General features: G+C 45.3%; 1 protein-coding gene across 2 annotated transcripts in view; it reads right to left on the reverse strand.

Annotated features, from left to right (window-relative positions):
* Window positions 1-22066, reverse strand: part of LOC311232865 (ferroxidase HEPHL1-like) — a 91134-nt gene that overhangs the window by 33192 nt on the left and 35876 nt on the right. For both annotated transcript variants that reach the window (XM_084319696.1, XM_084319695.1), the window contains exons 3-4: window positions 6479-6691; window positions 5302-5493 (exon numbers count right to left, since the gene is read on the reverse strand). In XM_084319696.1, coding sequence (XP_084175822.1) covers window positions 5302-5493; window positions 6479-6691 — 405 coding nt within the window. The remainder of the gene's footprint in view (window positions 1-5301; window positions 5494-6478; window positions 6692-22066) is intronic.

Below are 22066 nucleotides of genomic sequence, written 5' to 3' on the forward strand. Positions count from 1 at the left end.
TTAGCCCTGTAATAAGCGGGATAATGTATAGCTATACTCGGTCATTGTCGCAAAATAATTGACCTTCACTGCGTTTAGAACACCTCGGCGCGGCGCCTCGGTGTTCCAGAACGCAGTCTCGGTCGATTATTTTGTGACAATGACCTCGTAGCTATACATTATCCCTTACATATATCATTGTCAGATTAGTTGTCATACCTTGGTATAATTACATTAAACTAATGAGATCATTGCTGAAACAATTGCTAGCCTTATTATCATGATAAGACCACATTTAACATAAACCCTGTTGCTTGCTGTTGAAAAGGTGATTTTGCCATTCGTTCCCACCCCCAGCAGCTCGCTGCATTGGGATTTGTTTGGAAGAAGCTAAGAGAGGGTAAAACAGCCCCTGCTAACCGTGAACGTGGAGTTATTTTTGTTGATGAAGCATGTGTTGTTTGAAAAGGCTTCCTTTGCCGTTCAGCACTCCTATGGATCACAATATCAATATCAATATCAATATCAACAAGCAAACAACGGACTCGCTACCGGCTGGGTTAAAACAATTATTTCCCCGTTCTTCATTTCACCTGATTCTTCATTTGAATAATACAATATCTCAATCAATCAATCTTTACAAAAAGATTTGTATATATATGCTATATTGTGTTGACTGCTGTAGTGTGTCGATCAATGTTTAAAACATACATTGATGTAACTACTTTGTCACATCAATGAACTCCGACCACAGAACCTTTATTGAATAAAATGTACTTTCCTATTTGTACAATCACCCTATTGATAAATGTTCTTGTTACACGTGTATCAATGTGATGGAAGTGAGTTTCCTTCCACAGACAGTTGATGCAGGGGATTAAAGGCACTTTCACATATAGTTTTGGCAGACTCTGTGCGATTCGGGGGGTGAAGTTGCAACATTGTTGCATTCTTCATTTGGTTCTGCATCTGCATTCACATAGCAATTTGTCAAGCGCACCAAACTTTCTGAACAATGTCACGCGGTTGAAAAGGGTGCTCGTCTATTGGACACAATAGAAAGTGGAAATGTGTGTGCGTGACTGCGAGCCCTAACGTGTGTGCGCACATGTGTGTGTGTGTGTGTGCGCATGTGTGTGTGTGTGTGTGTGTGTGTGTGTGTGTGTGTGTGTGTGTGTGTGTGTGTGTGTGTGTGTGTGTGTGTGTGTGTGTGTGTGTGTGTGTGTGTGACTGCGAGCCGGAGGCGGTGCTGGTGATGCCTTCTGATGGGTCTAATCTTCGAAAGACTCAACGATATGTTTCGGGCTGGATGTGGGTCTTGTGCCAAGTATAACGTCCAGCCAGGTCATCATACCAACTGACACTGGCCGTCTATCTGACGGCCACGGATAATAAACTATAGATTTATATGGAATTCGTTAAACGGATCCGTTGTCTTACTTATTATTAAACATATTATTTATTTTTCCCAAATGAAGGTTGAAAGTCTGTCTCCGTCACAAGCGTAATGTAGGATAGACCGGTCTATAGAGAGAGAGACCACAACTCATTGACTGCCTTAAATTAGCACACACAAATCATCTCCAACTAACGTTATTTATTTAAATTCTTCCTGTTAATTAATTATTTTTAATAGACCGGTCTATCCTACATTACGAGCAACCAATGAGTCTATCTGACGGCCACGGATAATAAACTATAGATTTAGATTCAATGTCAACGCCTTTTTAAATATAATCAAAACGTTCCCGCATTTTTGTCCGCTTTATCGTTTTATGACAGACATCTGATAGAGTGTATGCGCCAATAATAACAAGTTGAGTTAAGACCAGGTAGGATGTGCTTCATCTAGCTATTCAGCCGAATGCATGAATGTTGAGTCTGGCATCAGTTTGCTTACATCTGTTTGGTTGCTCAATGCTGCAAAATATTACATAAATGTTTTTTATGAACGATATTTGAGAAGCCTAATAACAGGGACTTTCATTCATCTTTTTTGCATTTGTGCCCATTTTACAAGGAATGTATAAAAGTGTTATGCTCCCTGCTGTTTTACAGAGGCTGTCAGTGGACAATACTGTGTTTAGCCTATATTAAATAGTCTAATTGTTTTTTCAGCCTGTTATTCGTTTTAACTTTCAGCATGTTAATAAATATGTGTAATTAATTCAGTATTTAACTTCTTGAATTCATATTTATTTAGGCTATGCTAATTAAAAACACAAATGTTATGGACATCTAATTTAATTCTCTGCTTATTTATTAATATATTGCTGACGCAGTTTTTTAATTTTGACGTGGCATTGATCCATTGTTCTATTGCAGCCCATTACCACCATCCTCTCGCTAAACAACTTGTACACCGCGTTGTTTGCCCACAAGTAGCTGTTTAATTTGGTCTTCTGCCCATATTTCTATCAGGGCTTTCACCTCGTCATTCGCCCACGTCTGTCCACGAGACATGTTTACCACTGAAGGATTTGGGGTGCTTTTTCAATGTATGTGATGTATAGATTGGGGGGAGAGGATCACAGCTAAAACGGTGATCGAAATGTGCATGGAAGACGGTGATAGAACGGTGACCAGTGGATTGAATACACTGCCAGCGAGGGTGTTTGTTGACATTCCTTGTAAGAACATCTGAGATTAGATTAGTGTACTGTAGGCCCAGAGCAGGAGGGAGAGAGGTTCATCTTAATGAAAGTTTAATGGTGTTAAAGGTTAGCAGTTGTCATGACAACGCGGCACATGACAACCAGAAAGGGGTGGGCTATCGTTGCTACGGCGAGGATCTATAAGTCGAACGGTGTTTCCGGGTGTAAGGCAGACTAAAATCTGACTGAGACTAAGAGGGAAGAAACCAGAAGAGACTCTCTCTCCTCTTATCACGGGGGGGGGGGGGGGAAGAAGAAACCAGAAGAGACTCTCTCTCCTCTTATCACGGGGGGGGGGGGGGGGGAAGAATGCCACATCATCATTAGCTCCGGCTAACGCGAGGAGGGTTAGGCTAAAGACCAGGCCTGAACACTATTGGACTGAATAACAAAAGGACGATAGACGAACACACCGAAAGATCATTAGAATAGACTCTTCAAGGACAATACAATCTGTTAACATCTGAGCTGAGGTTTCTGTTTATCAAATAAAACCACGCTTTTCCTTGTAAGGTATTTCACGTTGTCGAAGTGTCGAATTCTTACGGAGGTGGAGAATTAGTATGGTTTATGGATTGCACTAACGGGGGGATAAGGATCTTATCAGCCAGTGTCGGAGAGACGTCAGGACCATTAAAATGACACAACGCAGAGGAATTGGATGGAGAGCCAAAACAGATGAAGACGTGATACTGGCCAGTTTGATCAGGATCTTACACCACGGTGTTTGTTTTGTTTCAGTTTATCAGGTCACTTCCTATATTTGGTCCGCGTTTGGTCCGATGAGGCGAACCGAGACCTACGTTTTCAGGCAGACCAGAGTTTGCGTGTTTGGTCCACACCAGAGTTCGACTGAGCATTCACACCACCCCAAAAAAAGCGGACTATCCGAGGAAACAAACTCTGGTCCGATAGTCCGGATCAAACAGCTCTGGTGTGAAAGCACTCTAAGATACAGGGTGTAATGGGTGGGAAGAGAAAGTATTTACATTCCAACCCACTGTTTACTAAATCTCTGCAAGTCCTGACAGCTTACAATAGTTTATATGTCAAACAAACAAATGTAAAAATTAGCTACACCCCTTATTAAATTACCAAAACAAATACAATGACATTAATGATTCATTGATGAATCATCCAGATGATTCAGGATGACATAACATTTTCCTTAAAGCTAGAATCTGTAATGCCATCAAACAGCGACCTCTAGGCAAAAGAGCCCCTCTTGGTACTATGCTTTGTCTACATTTATTTGTTTTGGTCAAATACAATCCACACATCAAACCAAAACAAAGCGCAGTACCAAGAGGGGCTCTTTTGCCTAGAGGTCGCTGTTTGAGTTCAGAATTCTGGACTCCGGGGCGGTCGGGTGGCGTAGCGGAGATTGCGCTCGTCACCAATGCAAGAGGCTGCGGTCTCGACTCCCGGAGTCAGCATTGCCTCCGACTTAGGCCAGCCGTCATACTAACTCGTTTGGCTGGGTTAGGGGGAGGGAAGTCGAGGGTGGTAATCTGGTGTTGTGGACAGCGACGCCTACAGGTCAGGTCTGGGCGCCTGCTCAGCGAAAGGCAGGAAGTGGTGAAGGCAGCGTGACCTCCCACGCGTTACACTTCACCAATGAGAGTCCTCGCTGCCAGGTGAGAAGAGAGCCGCTGGCTGTCTCCGCATGTGTCTTCAGGGTTCCCTTGTACCGACCAGTAGGAGGAACATGCGCACAACAACCAGGTAGGGGAGGGGGGGAATTGGCATAACGACTAAATTGGGATGGGGAGAAAAAGAGAAAAATCGGAGAAAGAGAGGATTAAAAAAATAAATAAATAAAAAAGAATTCTGGACTCCTAGCCTTGTTTCCTACTTGTCAATGATATCGTCGAGGGGTAGAGTCTGTTCTCTGCACAGTACATGCTGTGCTTCATACTGGACACCCAGCTGCTCCTTCGTTAGCCACACAACTAATGTCAAGTTACTGGGATGAGCTATGAGAGTGAGCGAGCGAGTGAGTGAGTGAGCGAGTGAGTGAGCGAGTGAGTGAGTGAGTGAGCGAGTGAGTGAGTGAGATAAGATAAGATATTCCTTTATTGATCCCCTTGTGGAAATTCAGGCATCATAGCAGCATGGGGGATGGGAAGGGGGGGGGGGGTACAGGTAGTAAAAACAACACAAGCAGTGTAAACAAAAAAACAATATAATTTACTATCTAACTAACAGAAATATACAGTATTCACAGTATCACAGTATCACATAAGGTGCAGTATGCATACGGTAGTGTTATTGTCCTTTTTAGGTCCCTAGTAGTTCTAGTTGGATGTCTGGCAGCTGGTATGAAGGACTGTCCGAGGCGGTTAGTTGAGTGTCGGGGGGTATGAGTCTGTGACTGAACCTGCTTCTCATCTTGACTAGCTCGTCGTAGAGGGGGTGGGAGGGAGTGAGTGAGTGAGTGAGTGAGTGAGTGAGTGAGTGAGTAAGCGAGAGAGAGAGAGAAAGAGAGAGAGAGAGAGAGAGAGAGAGAGAGAGAGAGAGAGAGAGAGAGAGAAGAGAGAGAGAGAGAGAGAGAGAGAGAGAGAGAGAGAGAGAGAGAGAGAGAGAGCGAGCAGGCAAGTGAGTGACAGAGCCGGGAGGTGCTTCACATCTAAAAAGGGACAGCGTTTAGAAAGGATTCACAACACACCGTGCATCAGGTTGGACTCCTTAAAATCCTCGTCGTCTTGGTTGATCGGGTCGTCCGGGTTGGAGCAGTTACAGTTCTCGATGTTGTCATCCAGGTACCAGCTCAGGCCTTCATCCACCACGTTGAACATCAGGAAGATGTCCTGGACCATGTCTTTACGCTGCGGCTCCGACACTGATTCCTTCAGGACTCCTGTTTTACAACGCAGCGACAGGAGCAAGCGCCTTATTTCACTGTGACGTTGCGTTATGTAAACAGAACACAGAACTCAGAGCAGAACTTGTGGCCCGATGTAGGTCAATGGGTATAGTGCTGCATGGTGCTTTGATCATGGCATTAACATAGCTCATATCGCTATACGGTATAACGATAGTTAAATAATGATAGTTGTTGCTAATGTTGTTACTATTTTTTTTTTCAGCACAAATGACAGCGTGATGTGACATCTTTTTTATGTTGTTTTGTTTTTGTAATATAATTGTCATGGTGATACTTCATTCAAAAATGTCTATTTGTATGCAATTTCCATTTTGTATAATACTGATCCAAGTGCAATATATATATATATATATATATATATATATATATATATATATATATATATATATATATATATATATATATATATATATATATATATATATATATATATTAAGGCTGTCAAAGTTATTAACGCGTTAACGCACAATTCTTTTAACGCCACAATTTGTTTTACCACAAGATTAACGTTTACATTTTTTTTTTTAATAAATAGCTGACAGTCACGAGCCTGATGGCCTGTGGGTAGAAACAGTTTGTCAGTCCCGTAGTTCTGGCTTTCAGACTCCTGTATCGCCTGCCTGATGGCAGGAGGTTGAAGAGTCTGTTCTGGGGGTGTCATTAATCATGCGATTAATCAGATTAAATATTTTTATAGATTGACAGCCTTAATATATATATATATATAATATATATATATTATATATACATATATACTGAATCAAATTATAAATAAAATATGTATATCATCGATGGTGATATTTTAAATATGATATACAGTATACCTCCCACCCCTAGCATGCATGCACTCATGCACACACTCACTGTCACACACACACACACACACACACACACACACACACACACACACACACACACACACACACACACACACACACACACTGACACACCCTTGCACCTTTTTTGCAGGTGAGCAGTGGTCCTATGAGTCCAGAGGTGATGTCCTTGGGGGCGTCCCCATGGGAGTGGTACACCCAGCTTAGACAGCTGATGTCGGCCTCTGTGGGGGCGAACTCTGGCCGAACCTCCCAGCGATAGGTATAGCTGCCATTTGGAGGAACAGCATCATCCTGCTTCAACCTGCCTGACGTCATGTCAGGGTACAGTGCCCCTAGTGGACAAACAGAACAGGTTCATTAATTCACTGACAATATTCAATTATAATATTACATAATAGTCAGCTTCAAAGGCCTTTCAATAAACTAAGTGTTCAGGGAGCCCCTACAATAAACAATATCATAAATGCTGTTTCAGAGGTTAAACTCCACCAGGTGTGCCCTGACTAAGGAGGTTTAAATTGTTGTTGTTTATAGCATAATAAAGTTCATTAGAGATTGAAGGTTATCAAGCTCCTGTCCTGAGTTGAACCTTCCTCTCTTGGAAACTGACAGTGGGACTGAGTACCCCTTCAGCAGTCAGAGTTGGTGATCTGACCTAAAAGGTAGTTTATAGATATATCCCTTACCTTATCTCTAACCTTAACCACTCCACCACCTAAAAGAGTCCTTTCTAGCTATGAGATCTAGATATACCACATTTTAAAATCAACTTCAACATGATATCAATTTCTTGTTTGGGTCTTATCTCTCTTATCATATTATTCCAACAGCTGTGTACGTACAGGTATGTATGCTGTATAACACATTAATGACCTCATAGGACAGATGTCTCCAGATACACTAGTAGTAGTGACCTTTGAGTTCTTCAGACCTTTGAGGACTGAGTAATCCTTCCACGGTCTTATCAAGTTGTTGACCTATACGCTTAAAGCACCAGCACCTCATTGCAACCTACATTTACTTATTTTGAATACAACTTCTATAAACCTACATTTACTTATTTTGAATACAACTTCTATAAACCTACATTTACTTATTTTGAATACAACTTCTATAAACCTACATTGACTTATTTTGAATACAACTTCTATAAACCTACATTGACTTATTTTGAATACAACTTCTATAAACCTACATTTACTTATTTTGAATACAACTTATATAAACCTTGTAACTGAGGGGTACAATTCCCTGACTGTATTGAGAGTATGGTATCATTAAACCACTACTTAGTTATGTACTTTAATTACTGGCCATACAGTACATGATATATCTGGTGAACACCCACACAAGAATACGGCAATGACAAAGAAAGTTCTAGTTAGAGGTATTTATTATTATTAGAGCAGCAACGGTAGGTTACAGATTGAGAATTATAGTTGCGCTTGTAAGGCGAAGAACACTTAAAGTAAGTCAAGAGCGTAAGTCCATGAGAGTAGTAAGATGGGTATAACTGACGCCACCTGTAGCATAGTAATTACATAAGGCACACTCGTAGTCAGCTGGAGACACTAGGAGGTTCCCTCCGGTTGTAAGCCGGCAGGGTAGAGGAATGTTCGGGAGCAAAGTCTGGATCAACGCGGAATAACGAGGCTCCAGATACAGGAGCCAGTGCAGTACTCCCTTGGTCCGCAGACAAAGCAACAGCTATAATCCAGTATGCACGACAGCATGGATGAAAGCTAGCCAGCCTCTGTGGTCCTAGAGGCGGGCTCGAGGGTGCTCCTCACAGGGGTAGATCCCACACAGCAGTGGGGTAGACGGTTCTCTGCTCCAGCAGCCACAGTACCAAAGCAATATAATCCAGCCGGAAAAGGCTCTGCATTCGCCGGTGTAGGTTCTCCGGTGTACATATCCAACGGTTCTCGTCTAGGACTCCTCGGGTGGTGGCGCGAGTTTAGGCCGCCCAGCCTGGATAAGTGCACTAGCTATAGGTACGACGAACCGGTGGTAATGCTGGTCACGGAGAACGGTAGTCGCACGATACACTATAAATAATAGACTATTACTTCACAATAGAATAAGTCGAACTCGACGATACGGCGTTAAACTCTGACACTTTAGCTATCTATTCGCATGCGGTTCTCAAGGCTCTATTCAGGGGCAAAGAGGCCCACTTCACGGCACGTTGTATCGTGGTGAAGGCTTCAACGTTTAGGATACTCTACTCAACTACTGCTGTATCCACCTGCGACGTATTTATACGTAAGGTGAATAATCTAGTGCCAACCTCAGTTCTGTCTCGTATTACTGCGCAAACCTGGACATGTTGAGACATGCCTTGGCGGTGGCTTTGAACTTGCCATTGGGGGTATGGCCGTTGGCGCCTAGGGGTCGCTGTCCAATAGGAGAATGAATATTATGGTCTGGTTTGTACCTAGGTAAAGGGATATTCCGTGTATATATACAAAGAATATACAAGGGATATCAAACGATATACAAATATTATACAAGGTATCTCAAGTAATAAATATATATATTCGGTTTAATCTGACCCTTTGTAACAGCCGCCTCCTAATTAGTCCGCACCTAATTAGATAAGCAGAGACAGATTAACCGTCTTGTCGACTACTCAATGTCCGTTGTGGGGAGTAGGGCAATTCACAAAGTCAGTGGGTCATGGTCGTCATCAAGGGAGTCAGGGAGCCTTGGCAACTCTATCAGCCTTGCGACGGGTCGGGTGTATGTCCGTCCCTGGACAAGAACTTCTGCCGCTCTGACCTTTCCGTCGGCACCAGTGATCACTTTGCTTACGCGGCCGGCCGGCCACATAGCTCGGGGTAGTGACTGGTCTATGATCATGACGACTGTGCCCTCCGTTAAATTGTCTCGATCTTTTACCCATTTCTGGCGGGTTTGTAGAGACGGTAGGTAGTGGAGGAGGAAACTGTTCCAAAATTTGTCAGCCAATACTTGACTGTACCTCCACATTCTTCGGCCGTTCGCTTCCTCAGGTCTGTACACCGTCTGTGGGAGCGCGGGGTCCAGCCGCCCCATCAAGAGAGTGTTGGGGGTGACTGGGTCGACATCTGCTACATCACTTGAGACGTAACCGAGGGGCTTTGAGTTCAATACTCCCTCGATCTCTGTGAGGACTGTCGTGAGGACTTCTTCAGCCACGGTCTGGGCCCCAAGCACGGCGTACAGGGCTGTCTTTATTGAACGTACTTCTCGTTCCCAGGTTCCCCCGAAGTGAGGGGCGTTCGGGGGGTTAAACTGGAAATCAATCTGAGAGGGAGCGAGGTGGGTCTTAAGTTCTGGGCCCATAGCTTGGAAGCTCTCTCTCAGCTCTCTTTCTCCGCCTTTGAAGTTTGTCCCGTGATCAGACAATAATATAGACGGTTTTCCTTTCCGCGCTGTGAATCTCCGGAAGGCCATAAGGAATGAGTCCGTACTCATGGTTGGAAGGAGTTCTATGTGTATCGCTCGGGTGGTCATGCATTTGAATACAATACCCCACCTCTTCTCCGTCCCTCTTCCTTTCTTCACGTACAGCGGGCCGAAGCAGTCTATACCGGTGGAGTGAAAGGGCTTGTCGCCAAGTCGGAGGCGACAGGGAGGTAGGTCAGCCATCCTGGGTATACTGGGCTGTGCTCGCCACTTGCGACAGTCTAGACAGGTCCGCTGAAAGCGTCATACTGCTTCTCTTCCTTGCAGTATCCAATAGCGACGTCTGATCTCAGCGAAGACTCTCTCTGCCCCAGCGTGGTGCACATCCTCGTCGTATTTCTTTATGATGAGCTCTGTGACCTTGACGTCGTCCGTTAAGTCCGGGGCCCTTCTCAGACGACCACCCACTCTGATGAGATCATGGGCGTCGCGCTCAGGGGCCAAGTGGAGCAGTCTGCTGTCTGACGGGACTGGCTTTGATCCCTGCAGACAGTCTAGCTCGTCGGGGAACGAGTCTCTTTGGGCTCGCTGTAGCAGAAGGAGTTCTGCTTCTTCGTAATTAGCTGCATTAATGTCAGTAGTGGAGGGAACCTCAGGGTGGTGCCACAGGAATGTCTTTAACTGCGCACTCTCAAGGGTGGGGCAGTCGTCTATGTCAGGGTCAGTGGGGACTGGTGTGTGCGTCAACCCACAGAACATAGATTTCTTCATCTCTGCCTCCTCTTGACTAGCCTCCCGTGGGGTGGGGTTAGGCCACTCTTCTTCCGGGAGCTTGAGGAACTCGGGACCGTCACTGTAGATATTGTGACGTGTGAGGTCATCTAGGGACATTCCCTGTGTGATGACATCTGCTGGGTTCTGTTTTGTGTCCACGTACCTCCAGCATGCTGATTCTGTTAAGTCTTGGATCTCTGTGATTCTGACTCCCACGAAGACCTTGTATCTACACGAATCGGACTGGATCCATGTGAGTACGGTCATGGAGTCTGACCACAGGATTGTTCTTTGCATCGGGATGGTGAGTTCACGTTGGATTAACGTGGCGAGTTGCGCTCCTACTAGGGCTGCACAGAGCTCTAGACGCGGGATCGATTGTTGCTTGCGGGGGGCTATCCTTGAACGAGCCAGGATGAAGGCAGTATGTATTTCTCCTCCCTCCTCTCGGGCCCGCAAGTAAGCCACCGAGCCGTAGGCTACTTCTGAGGCGTCGCTGAAGACGTGCAGGTCCATCTGGCACGTCTCCAGCCGCACTGTGGGTGGGAAGTAGCTGCGGCGTATGTTGACACCTGGGAGCAAGTTGAGTTCCTTTTCCCACTCTCTCCATGTGGAAGCAAGGTGGTCGGGTATGGGGTCGTCCCAGCCCTGGTCCTTGTCCCACAGCTCTCGCACAATCATTTTTGCCCTGGTGGTGTAAGGTAGGATACATCCCAACGGGTCATATTGTCTGGCGAGTGTTCTGTATACACTCCGTCTGGTGGTCGGTAGTGAAATCGACCTTCCCTGCTCCTTGGTCAGGGGTGTGTGTCTGTAATGGAGCGAGTCTGTTTTGAAGCGCCAGACTAGTCCTAATGTCATTTCTTGGGCTTCACCTGGGATGGTCGCCATCCAGGTCTCGCTGCTTGCTGCCTTGTTCTCTGGGGAGAGGCTGCGAAGTACTTGAGGGTCGCTGCTGGCCCACTGCCGGAGATCAAAGCCGCCTTTGATCAGGGAGGCGCGGAGCTTGAGTAGGAGGGCCTCGGCCTCTTCTGGCGTCGAGACGCTTTGCAGACAGTTGTCCACGTAGAAACTCCTCTCTACACTTTGTCGGACCTCCTCGTCAGCTGCTGGGTCCTCTGCGACATGTTTTTGCAGTGCGAACGTAGCACAGCATGGGCTGCATGTGGTTCCGAAAGGGAGGACCTCCCATTGGTAGATGGATGGTTGCTCATCCCCGATCCTCTCTCTCCATAAGAACCGCAGCAGGGGCTTGTCCTCTTCCACTAGTCGCACCTGCAGGAACATCCCTTTGATGTCGCCGCTGATGGCCACCTTGTCCTGGCGGAAACGTAGCAACACGCCTAGTAGAGAGGGGCCGAGTGTTGGACCGGGCAAGAGTTCTCTATTCAGATTCTGTAGTCCGATCTGGTAGCTGCAGCTAAACACAATACGATCCTTGCCATTGTGGTGGACCTTGTGGTGGGGCACGTACCATGATTCGGTCGTCTGATCGGCCTCCTGATGGTCAATTCTCTTTATGTGTCCCACTGTGATTAGCTTGTCAATCTCAGCGTGGTACACAGTGGCTTGAGTGGGGTCTCTGGCTAGACGCCGCTCTGTGTTCAGTAGATATCGCTCCGTCGCTTCTTTTGAGGCGTGGAAGGTGGGCATACCCTCTCGCCTCAAGAGTGGAGTTGCGTATCTCATCACTCCATTGACCTCGACTCTCTTTGTCCTCTGCTCGAGGAGGGTTATGGCATAAGTGTCTTCCTTTGAACGAATGATTTTCTTTTCGTTCTTAAAGGGCATTGTGTCTAGTGTCCATAGCCTCTCGACGTGCTGTAGGAGGGTGGTGTCTTCTTCTGTCATTCTGGAGTGGAGGCAGCGAGTGGCTGCTGGTCGGTTGGGAGACCTGGAGAGGGGACCTTGTAGTGTCCATCCTAGGCGGGTCTCGACTGCTGCTGGACAGCCTCTGGGCCCGATGTGGACCCGGTCCGTTGGGACGATGAGGTGTGCGTGGTCGGATCCTATGAGCAGGGTCGGGGTGGCGCCGTCGATGAGCGGTATAGGTAGTTGACGTAGGTGCACGTATTTTTCCATCAGCTTGGGGATGGGGTAGGTGTACTGTGACAGGCCTATGTCTTGGCTGGTGAAAGCGTTAGTAATCCTATACTGCCTCTCGGGCTGCCCGCTTGCTGCGATAGTGAAGGAGACGTTTTCACCCTTTATTGTCTTCAGGTCTCTTCTTATAGTACGAATTGTCATTGTTTCTTCGCTCCCCCGCAGACCCAGCCGGGCTGCAGCGGATGCGAGGAGGAGAGTCTTTTCTGACCCATCGTCAAGGACGGCGTAAGTGTCCATGACCTTGTCCTCGTAGCTTAATATCACTCGGACCACTTTCAAGAGCACTCGGGAGCTCCCGCTGCTGGCGGGGTCGATGTACATGACGTTTACTCTGGTGCTGCTTTGGGGTGCGAGTTTCTTCCTGTTGCTGTCATGCAAGACATCCAAGTGGGCGCCGTCACACCTGCTGCACCTCTTCTTCAAGCGGCACTCGGCTGCCATATGGCTGCGCGCACAGCGGTAACAGCGGCGGTTGGCTTTGATCCACTGACTCACCTCGTCAGCGGTCATCTTCTTGAAAGTGTCACATTGAGACAGCCAATGTTCTTTCTCGCAGTACTGGCATACAATCTTCCACTTCTCTTTCGTCGAGGGGGTGTTGTGGTTCTTGTGCCGCGGTACTGATTCGGCTTGGTGCATAACGGTCACCAACCGGCGGTTATCATTAGATCTCCGAGGTCCATCTCTTGGGCTTGGTCCACTCCGCACGAACGTATCCAGTCGTAGGCTGCTGACTTCTCTCGCGAGGAAGTCGGCCAGGTCTAGGAGGGATGGCTCGGGACCGTCGGGATCACGGTGGTCTCTCTGCCGCCTAAAGCGCTCTTGGCGGGCTGGAGGGAGCTTCTCTAGTATTCGTTCTACATTAGAGTTAGCATATAGTTCGTGTCTCCCTTTTTCCTTTTGGGACCCCAGCATCCCTACCAGGGATTGTACCTTGATAGAGAGGTCATCCAATGATCGATTGTCTGTGGCTGGGGGGAGACGGTCAATATTCCTTATTTCTTGTATCACGTAGTCCCATATGCGTCCATAACTCTGGTCGAGGGCTACTAGAGCCGCGGAGTATGGGGTACTTGAGTTGGAATATGCCAGCGCTATATTATGCGCTCTGGGCACCTTGAGATGCTTGAGGAGGATAGCATATTTGTACGACTCATCAGGGACGTCGGACATCATAGTCTCTAAGCACATCCGTAATTCCGTGTACTGTGCTCTGTCCTCGTCCATAAAATCCGGGAACGTCGGTGTGCCAAGGTGCGATGCCATGGATGGCTGGCACATCGGTGAGCGTTGGGGGAGAGGCCTCCTGGGCGAGTCTCCCCGTACGTGTTGTCGTGGGCTGGTACTTGGTGGGTACCAAGGGCCGGGTACCCAGGTGCTGTTCCTCGGTGCTGGCTGTGCGTCAAACTCACCCTTGAGTTGAGTCGGGGGTTTGTAGCGCAGTGCCTCGGGGGTGAAGTCTGGGCTGTACTGGACCTCCTGGTCCTGTGGAGTATGTTGCTGCTGGTGGGCTTGACCTTCCTCCTCTTCCTCTTCCTCTGCTAGGTCTTCTAGGTCTTGAAGTCTTCTATTCAGTCTCTCGGCGGCATAGGCCGGTTCTTCCCGGTTGCTGGGTCTCGTATGGACCGGTCGGGGAGGGGGTTCGGAGACGTGGATAGGATCTTTCTGTTGGCCGGGCTCCGAGTCACTTGGTCGGGTAGGGGAAGGTGCCCTAGACCCTTGTCGTGATGATGCTCTGGAGCTCCGTGCGGAGAGATGGGGTGTCGCCCTGGCAATCAGTTGCTCCATTATCTGCGCCTGTAGCCGGTCGCGCTCTGCTTCGCGCTTGTTGTGAGCGATGTCGCGCTCTGCTTCGCGCTGGGCTTGGGCTGCGTCGCGCTGTGCATTGGCGGCGTCGCGCTGTGCATCGGCGCGGTCTCTTTCAATGTTCTCTTCCGTCTGGAGGCGTCTGGTCTCCAGGCGTATGCGGTCGTCTTCACTCCTTTGCTGCGCCTGGAAGCGCTCTCGCTGGGTTGCAGAGTGTTCGCGTTCACTAAGGGCTTGCGCTTGGAGTTGCGCGTGAAGGCGCTCTCGTTGGTCTGCAGATTGTTCGCGCTCACTCAGTTGTTGAGCCTGCAGGCGTTCTCTTTCCATGGTAGAGTGTTCGCGCTCACTTAGTTGTTGCGCCCGGAGGCGCTCTTGTTCCATGGAAGAATGTTCGCGCTCACTAAGCGTCTGTGCTTGGAGTCGATCGCGTTCAGTGGAGGCTGCCAGGGTGGCGATGAATGCCTGCGCCAGCATCTTGTCCGCTTCGCTGGGGGAAGACACTGACGGAGGTGATCGGCTTCTGACAGTGCTCGTTGGAGATCTGTTCTCTTGGCGCGCCCCGAGGTCTATCTCCTGGGCGCGCTTCTCTTCTGCGCTTCTCTTCTGCACACAGCACACACACCCACACGCACACACTCACTCAAACAAACAACACACTGCAGCACCCACTCTCCACACTTTAGATCACACAAACACACTTACACTTTATATTTATTGATAAAGGATTTGCACTACAACTCGTACACCTACTGTGAATTGTACCTAAATTGCACCTCGTCCCATTTCTCCATTTCTGCCTTGCACTCAGGGTTTCCGTTAGAATTTTTTTTTGCAGGTCTGAGTGTCCGGTAGATTTCAATCTACCGGACAAATGGGATAAATTCCGGTCAGAGTTTATTGAGCTTAAAAACAATCGATAGACCTATATAAAGAATGACATCATCAAGGCATTTATAATATTTTAACTTAAAACTAGGCTACTTTTGCGTATCAGTCATTAATATATTCCAAATAAAATAAGTCCCTCGAGACTTCGTGCTGCTGCTGCCGATTTGAGGTGTCGGTGGGCAGTCTGCCCGACCTTAATAAACAGCAGTCTGTTATAATCACATTTTTATGAGCTAACTAATTCCGTTATATTGGACATTTGTATTAATTATATCAAGCGAAGAACTGAGAAATTTGGCACCGCTGTGTCAGCGCGAGCTGGCTGCTGATATATTTACGTGAAGCATGGAGCACTTGGAGCAGGCAGAGCAGAGCAGTGGTGTCAGCAGCGCCCCCACCCAACAGCTGAATTGCCAATGGCTGAATTGGAGTACTGCACCCTGCCAAGCCATGCTTCACGTAAATATATCAGCAGCCAGCTCGCGCTGACAGCAGGATGTCATTATTAGACCGGCTGCTTGGTGAGATTGTTTCGTTCATCGCATAGGCTATATAATTTTAGCCTATTTTAATACAATTCAAATAATCTAATTGTGTTTAGAGGGAATTATTTTCACCGGACATTATGACCGGAGAGATTAAATATGTCGGACTTCAACAGATTTTGCCAGTCAAATACCGGTAATTACCGGCTAACGGAAACGCTGCTTGCACTATATAGTATTGTATATTAGTACACTGCACAGTATTGTATATTGTATGGTAACTACGTCTATTCTGCATCGAACATTGTACATATGTCTAAACTGAACACTGTGACCTCATTTTTTTACTTCTAATTTTACTATGTTATTTTATTTCATACTTATCTTGTCTTGCACAGTCTCTGGAGCGCAACAGTAAGAAGCATTTTGTATAAAAGTATTCTGTACTTCTGTATGACAACTATTAAAGAAACTTGAACTTGAACTTGGTAGTGGGTCGGGTTCTGTCCCTGGAGCGCTTTCTTTATCCTGGAGCTCTCCGGGGACCGTCCCGTTGACGTTGTCTGGGGGTATAGTCATGTCATGTCCCTCCTGGTCCCCCCCGTGAGCTTGGTCAGTTACGTTAGAACCCACTAGGGTCTCTACTGGCAAGGTCGCCTGGTCGGTAGGATTTGACATGCTTTTACTATCCGCTTTTTCCGCATTTAACGTCTGTATAAAGCTAGGTATTAGACTGACAGCGTATTCCTCTAGGTAGGGAGGTGGCTGACGTCTGCGCTGCGGGCATTCTAGCTTAGGAGAGCCGCTTGGGGAGTGTTCACCGCTGGCCATGGTTAATATCAATATTATATTTAGATATTACACTGATATTTCTCCGGCTCGAAGGACCAATTGTAACTGAGGGGTACAATTCCCTGACTGTATTGAGAGTATGGTATCATTAAACCACTACTTAGTTATGTACTTTAATTACTGGCCATACAGTACATGATATATCTGGTGAACACCCACACAAGAATACGGCAATGACAAAGAAAGTTCTAGTTAGAGGTATTTATTATTATTAGAGCAGCAACGGTAGGTTACAGATTGAGAATTATAATTGCGCTTGTAAGGCAAAGAACACTTAAAGTAAGTCAAGAGCGTAAGTCCATGAGAGTAGTAAGATGGGTATAACTGACGCCACCTGTAGCATAGTAATTACATAAGGCACACTCGTAGTCAGCTGGAGACACTAGGAGGTTCCCTCCGGTTGTAAGCCGGCAGGGTAGAGGAATGTTCGGGAGCAAAGTCTGGATCAACGCGGAATAACGAGGCTCCAGATACAGGAGCCAGTGCAGTACTCCCTTGGTCCGCAGACAAAGCAACAGCTATAATCCAGTATGCACGACAGCATGGATGAAAGCTAGCCAGCCTCTGTGGTCCTAGAGGCAGGCTCGAGGGTGCTCCTCACAGGGGTAGATCCCACACAGCAGTGGGGTAGACGGTTCTCTGCTCCAGCAGCCACAGTACCAAAGCAATATAATCCAGCCGGAAAAGGCTCTGCATTCGCCGGTATAGGTTCTCCGGTGTACATATCCAACGGTTCTCGTCTAGGACTCCTCGGGTGGTGGCGCGAGTTTAGGCCGCCCAGCCTGGATAAGTGCACTAGCTATAGGTACGACGAACCGGTGGTAATGCTGGTCACGGAGAACGGTAGTCGCACGATACACTATAAATAATAGACTATTACTTCACAATAGAATAAGTCGAACTCGACGATACGGCGTTAAACTCTGACACTTTAGCTATCTATTCGCACGCGGTTCTCAAGGCTCTATTCAGGGGCAAAGAGGCCCACTTCACGGCACGTTGTATCGTGGTGAAGGCTTCAACGTTTAGGATACTCTACTCAACTACTGCTGTATCCACCTGCGACGTATTTATACGTAAGGTGAATAATCGAGTGCCAACCTCAGTTCTGTCTCGTATTACTGCGCAAACCTGGACATGTTGAGACATGCCTTGGCGGTGGCTTTGAACTTGCCATTGGGGGTATGGCCGTTGGCGCCTAGGGGTCGCTGTCCAATAGGAGAACGAATATTATGGTCTGGTTTGTACCTAGGTAAAGGGATATTCCGTGTATATATACAAAGAATATACAAGGGATATCAAACGATATACAAATATTATACAAGGTATCTCAAGTAATAAATATATATATTCGGTTTAATCTGACCCTTTGTAACAAACCTACATTGACTTATTTTGAATACAACTTCTATAAACCTACATTTACTTATTTTGAATACAACTTCTATAAACCTACATTGACAGATTTTGAATACAACTTCTATAAACCTACATTTACTTATTTCGAATACAACCTCTATAAACCTACATTGACAGATTTTCAATACAACTTCTATAAACCTACATTTACTTATTTTTAATATAACTTCTATAAACCTACATTCACAGATTTTCAATAATACAACTTCTATAAACCTACATTGACAGATTTTCAATACAACTTCTATAAACCTACATTGACAGATTTTCAATACAACTTCTATAAACCTACATTGACTTATTCTAGAGTTCTAGAGCCCTTCTATAGACCTTTTCTAACTTGACAACATACACATTCTAAATAGGCCCCTCAGTATTACCTGTTGCAAATTGTTAATATAGTTGACAGGAAATAAACAGGGGCAAAAGCTGTTCCCCTAGCAACGGAATAGCAACAGAATACTTCTGAAAAGGTCTATAAGTCTACATTGACTTATTTTGGGTATACGTTCTATAATCCAACATTAACTTATTCTGGACATGAGTTATATAAACATAAATGGACTCAGGGTTCGAAATTAATGGGGGCTTGGGGCAAAATGCACTTGAAAATTTACCAAATGCCCTCGAAAATCTGTTAAGGGGGGCAAGAAAAGCCACAGACAGTTTACTAATTATATATATAATTATTAGTGCTGTCAGGCGATTAAAAGAATTAATCGAATTAATTACAGGATTTGTAATGAATTAATCTAATTAATCACATTTTAATCGCATAACCATTTTATGCCTGATATTCTATAATCATATTTCAAATTGCATGTGTCCGGATGGCAGAATTCAGTACTGTATCTACAAAACCTTCTGTTTAATAATCTTCCATCTATTAATTTGCTTAGATTTTTCAGGTCTGGTCAATTTGAGCATGGTGTTATTCACAGTCAAAGAATAGCCTACAATTTACTCAAAATAAAAATGTCATTCAATCACCACGCAGATTGATTGATTGAATGAAAATGTATTAACAGATTGCAGAATGGGTACAATACAGTATGGCTCAATACACACAATTGTTAAGGGGATGCAGACCAGAGAAAGACTTTCGTCTTGTTTACATCAGGGTCCCCCATTTTTTATTCATAATGAATTGTAACTAAGGGTGCACCTTGCACCGTGCAATCCATTCTTTGTGGATCTAGCCCACAGTATTTCTGACACTGGGAATACATTCCCTGAGATCCATAGATGTCCCTAGAATCAGATACCAAGAACATGCAAATGGGCCATATTAAAAAAAGTCTGTAAATGTGTATTCTACGTTCTTATGGAATGAATGATACAAAAAAAATATTAATTTTTTTGTTTTTGTTTTGTAATACATTTTGAGTAAATTTTCATAACACGATAATTTGCTGTGTAATTAATTAATCTAATTAACGCGATAAACTGACAGCCCTAATAATTATATATATGCTCTACAGTGCAAGCATTTCACTCGTATTTGCCCCTAATAATAATTATGTGTGTGTGTGAACCGGAAAAATCATTTACTCGCAGTGTGCGAGTGAAGATTACAAGCTCCGCTGTTAATAGTTCAGAAACTACAAGTCCCACATTTCACAAGGCGCATAAACGTCCAATCACAGTAGAGTTTCCTGCGGTGACGCGGCTGGTTTCACGGGAGAAATGAAACGATAAACACAGTACACGCTGGAACAGAAAGTCACCAAGTTATACATTCAGAATTTTTCGAACCCTGAATGGACTTATTATGGATGGAGGTTCTATGACGTATTCTGGATGTAAGTTTGATAGACCTACATTGACTGGATATAAGCTCTAAATGTTTTTCAAATCAACATATTATTTTCTTCTTTGTGTCTCATCTCCACTAATATTCCAACCTCAGTGTGTGTACATATGTATGCTCTAAAACAGTGTTTCTCAACTGGTGGGTCGCGACCCAAAAGTGGGTCGCGGCGCCATTTTGAGTGGGTCGTGGATGTGTGTGTGTAAAAAAAAAAAAAAAAAAAGTAAAAAAAAACGTTTTTTTTTTTTGACTTTTTTTCACTACCTATCTTTGTGAAAGTGGCTTCTCAGCTCTGGTCCAGCTGAAGACAAAGCGGAGGAACAGATTGGACATTGAGCATGACCTCAGAGTTGCTTTGTCTACCATCACCCCAGACTTTGAGACTCTTGTCAGGAGCAAACATCATCCCCAGTTATTCCATTAGTTCCCTGCATGTTAAGCTAAGAAGTCTGCTAAGAAGGATATATTATTTATTATTATTATTTTATTTCATTGTGTTTTTAGCCCTTAGTTGCACTTTTGTTGCAACCCCAGTTATCCCATTAGTTCCCCCAAACGTAGGTCTGTTATGTTAAGCTAAGAAATCTGCTAAGAAGCATTTTATTTATTATTATTTTATTTCATTGGGTTTTTAGCCCTAGTTGCACTTTTATTGCAATCCCAGTTATCCCATTAGTTCCCCCAAACTTAGGTCTGTTATGTTAAGCTAAGAAGTCTGCTAAGAAGCATAATTATTTATTATTATTTAATTTCATTGGGTTTTTAGCCCTAGTTGCACTTTTGTTGCAACCCCAGTTATCCCATTAGTTCCCCCAAACGTAGGTCTGTTATGTTAAGCTAAGAAATCTGCTAAGAAGCATTTTATTTATTATTATTTTATTTCATTGGGTTTTTAGCCCTAGTTGCACTTTTATTGCAATCCCAGTTATCCCATTAGTTCCCCCAAACTTAGGTCTGTTATGTTAAGCTAAGAAGTCTGCTAAGAAGCATAATTATTTATTATTATTATTTAATTTCATTGGGTTTTTAGCCCTAGTTGCACTTTTGTTGCAACCCCATGTTATCCCATTAGTTCCCCCAAACTTAGGTCTGTTATGTTAAGCTAAGAAATCTGCTAAGAAGCATATATTATGTATTATTCTTTTATTTCATTGGGTTTTTAGCAATAGTTGCACTTTTGTTGCACTTTTTTGTGTTTATTTCATGTTTTGAAAGATTGCGTATTACTGCAAATATTTTTTTTTTTACATAAATCATAGTGGTTCAAAATTTTGGGTCGCGACTTAATGACTAAGGAAAATGTTGGGTCCCGAGGCTAGACCAGTTGAGAACCACTGCTCTAAAACACATTAATGACCTCATACAGTATAGACATCTCCAGATACACTAGTGACCGCTGAGTTCTTTGAGTCACCTGACATGGCTTAAGGTCAGTGTTGTAGTGCTATCCTTGGAAGTGGGGGAGATCTATTGTATGACTTCTGTCACAGTTCCTATGGCCTCTCTCTCTCTCTCTCTCTCTCTCTCTCTCTCTCTCTCTCTCTCTCTCTCTCTCTCTCTCTCTCTCTCTCATTATGTCAGTACAGGTGTGCTGCTGTCAGCGGAGCAGCTGATTGACGTCTGTGGGCCAATTACATCAGGGATATAACCCCACCCCAGATGTCATGAGGCTGCCAGATCGTAACTTCGTATTTCCCAGTTAGTCGTGTTATTCTGCTCTCTCTCGTCTTGTTCTTTAATCCATTGTATTTCGACCGTGTCTAACCCTTGTTCTCATCCTTCCCTGCAGTCCTACCTGGCTCTTCACCCTGTTCTCTGGCTCCTGACAAGAAGTGCTCTGACCCCTGCCTGCCTGACGACTCTCTGTGCCCTACTCCCGGAACGTATGAGGACCTGCACCCGCTTTGACCCCTGCCTGGCTGACTATCGCGTATACACCCAGGATGACTCACTTCATTCTCTGCAATGAGCCAAGAGGGTCACCATTAATCTTTCTGTTTCAAAAAGGAAACAGATGCAAGCCTGGAATTTCCCAGAGCAGCAGACAGGCCGGCATCTCACAGAGGTGGGAGGGAGTTATGTAACACAGGGAGAGAGAGAGACACGCGTGTCCGAGAACCACTGTGACTGGAACTGACAGCTCATGCTTTATACAACCAACATGTGAAATGACCTAA

The sequence above is a fragment of the Notolepis coatsorum genome (assembly GCF_963971535.1).
Source record: "Notolepis coatsorum genome assembly, chromosome: 8".
In the NCBI taxonomy this organism is placed as follows: Eukaryota; Metazoa; Chordata; class Actinopteri; order Aulopiformes; family Paralepididae; genus Notolepis; species Notolepis coatsorum.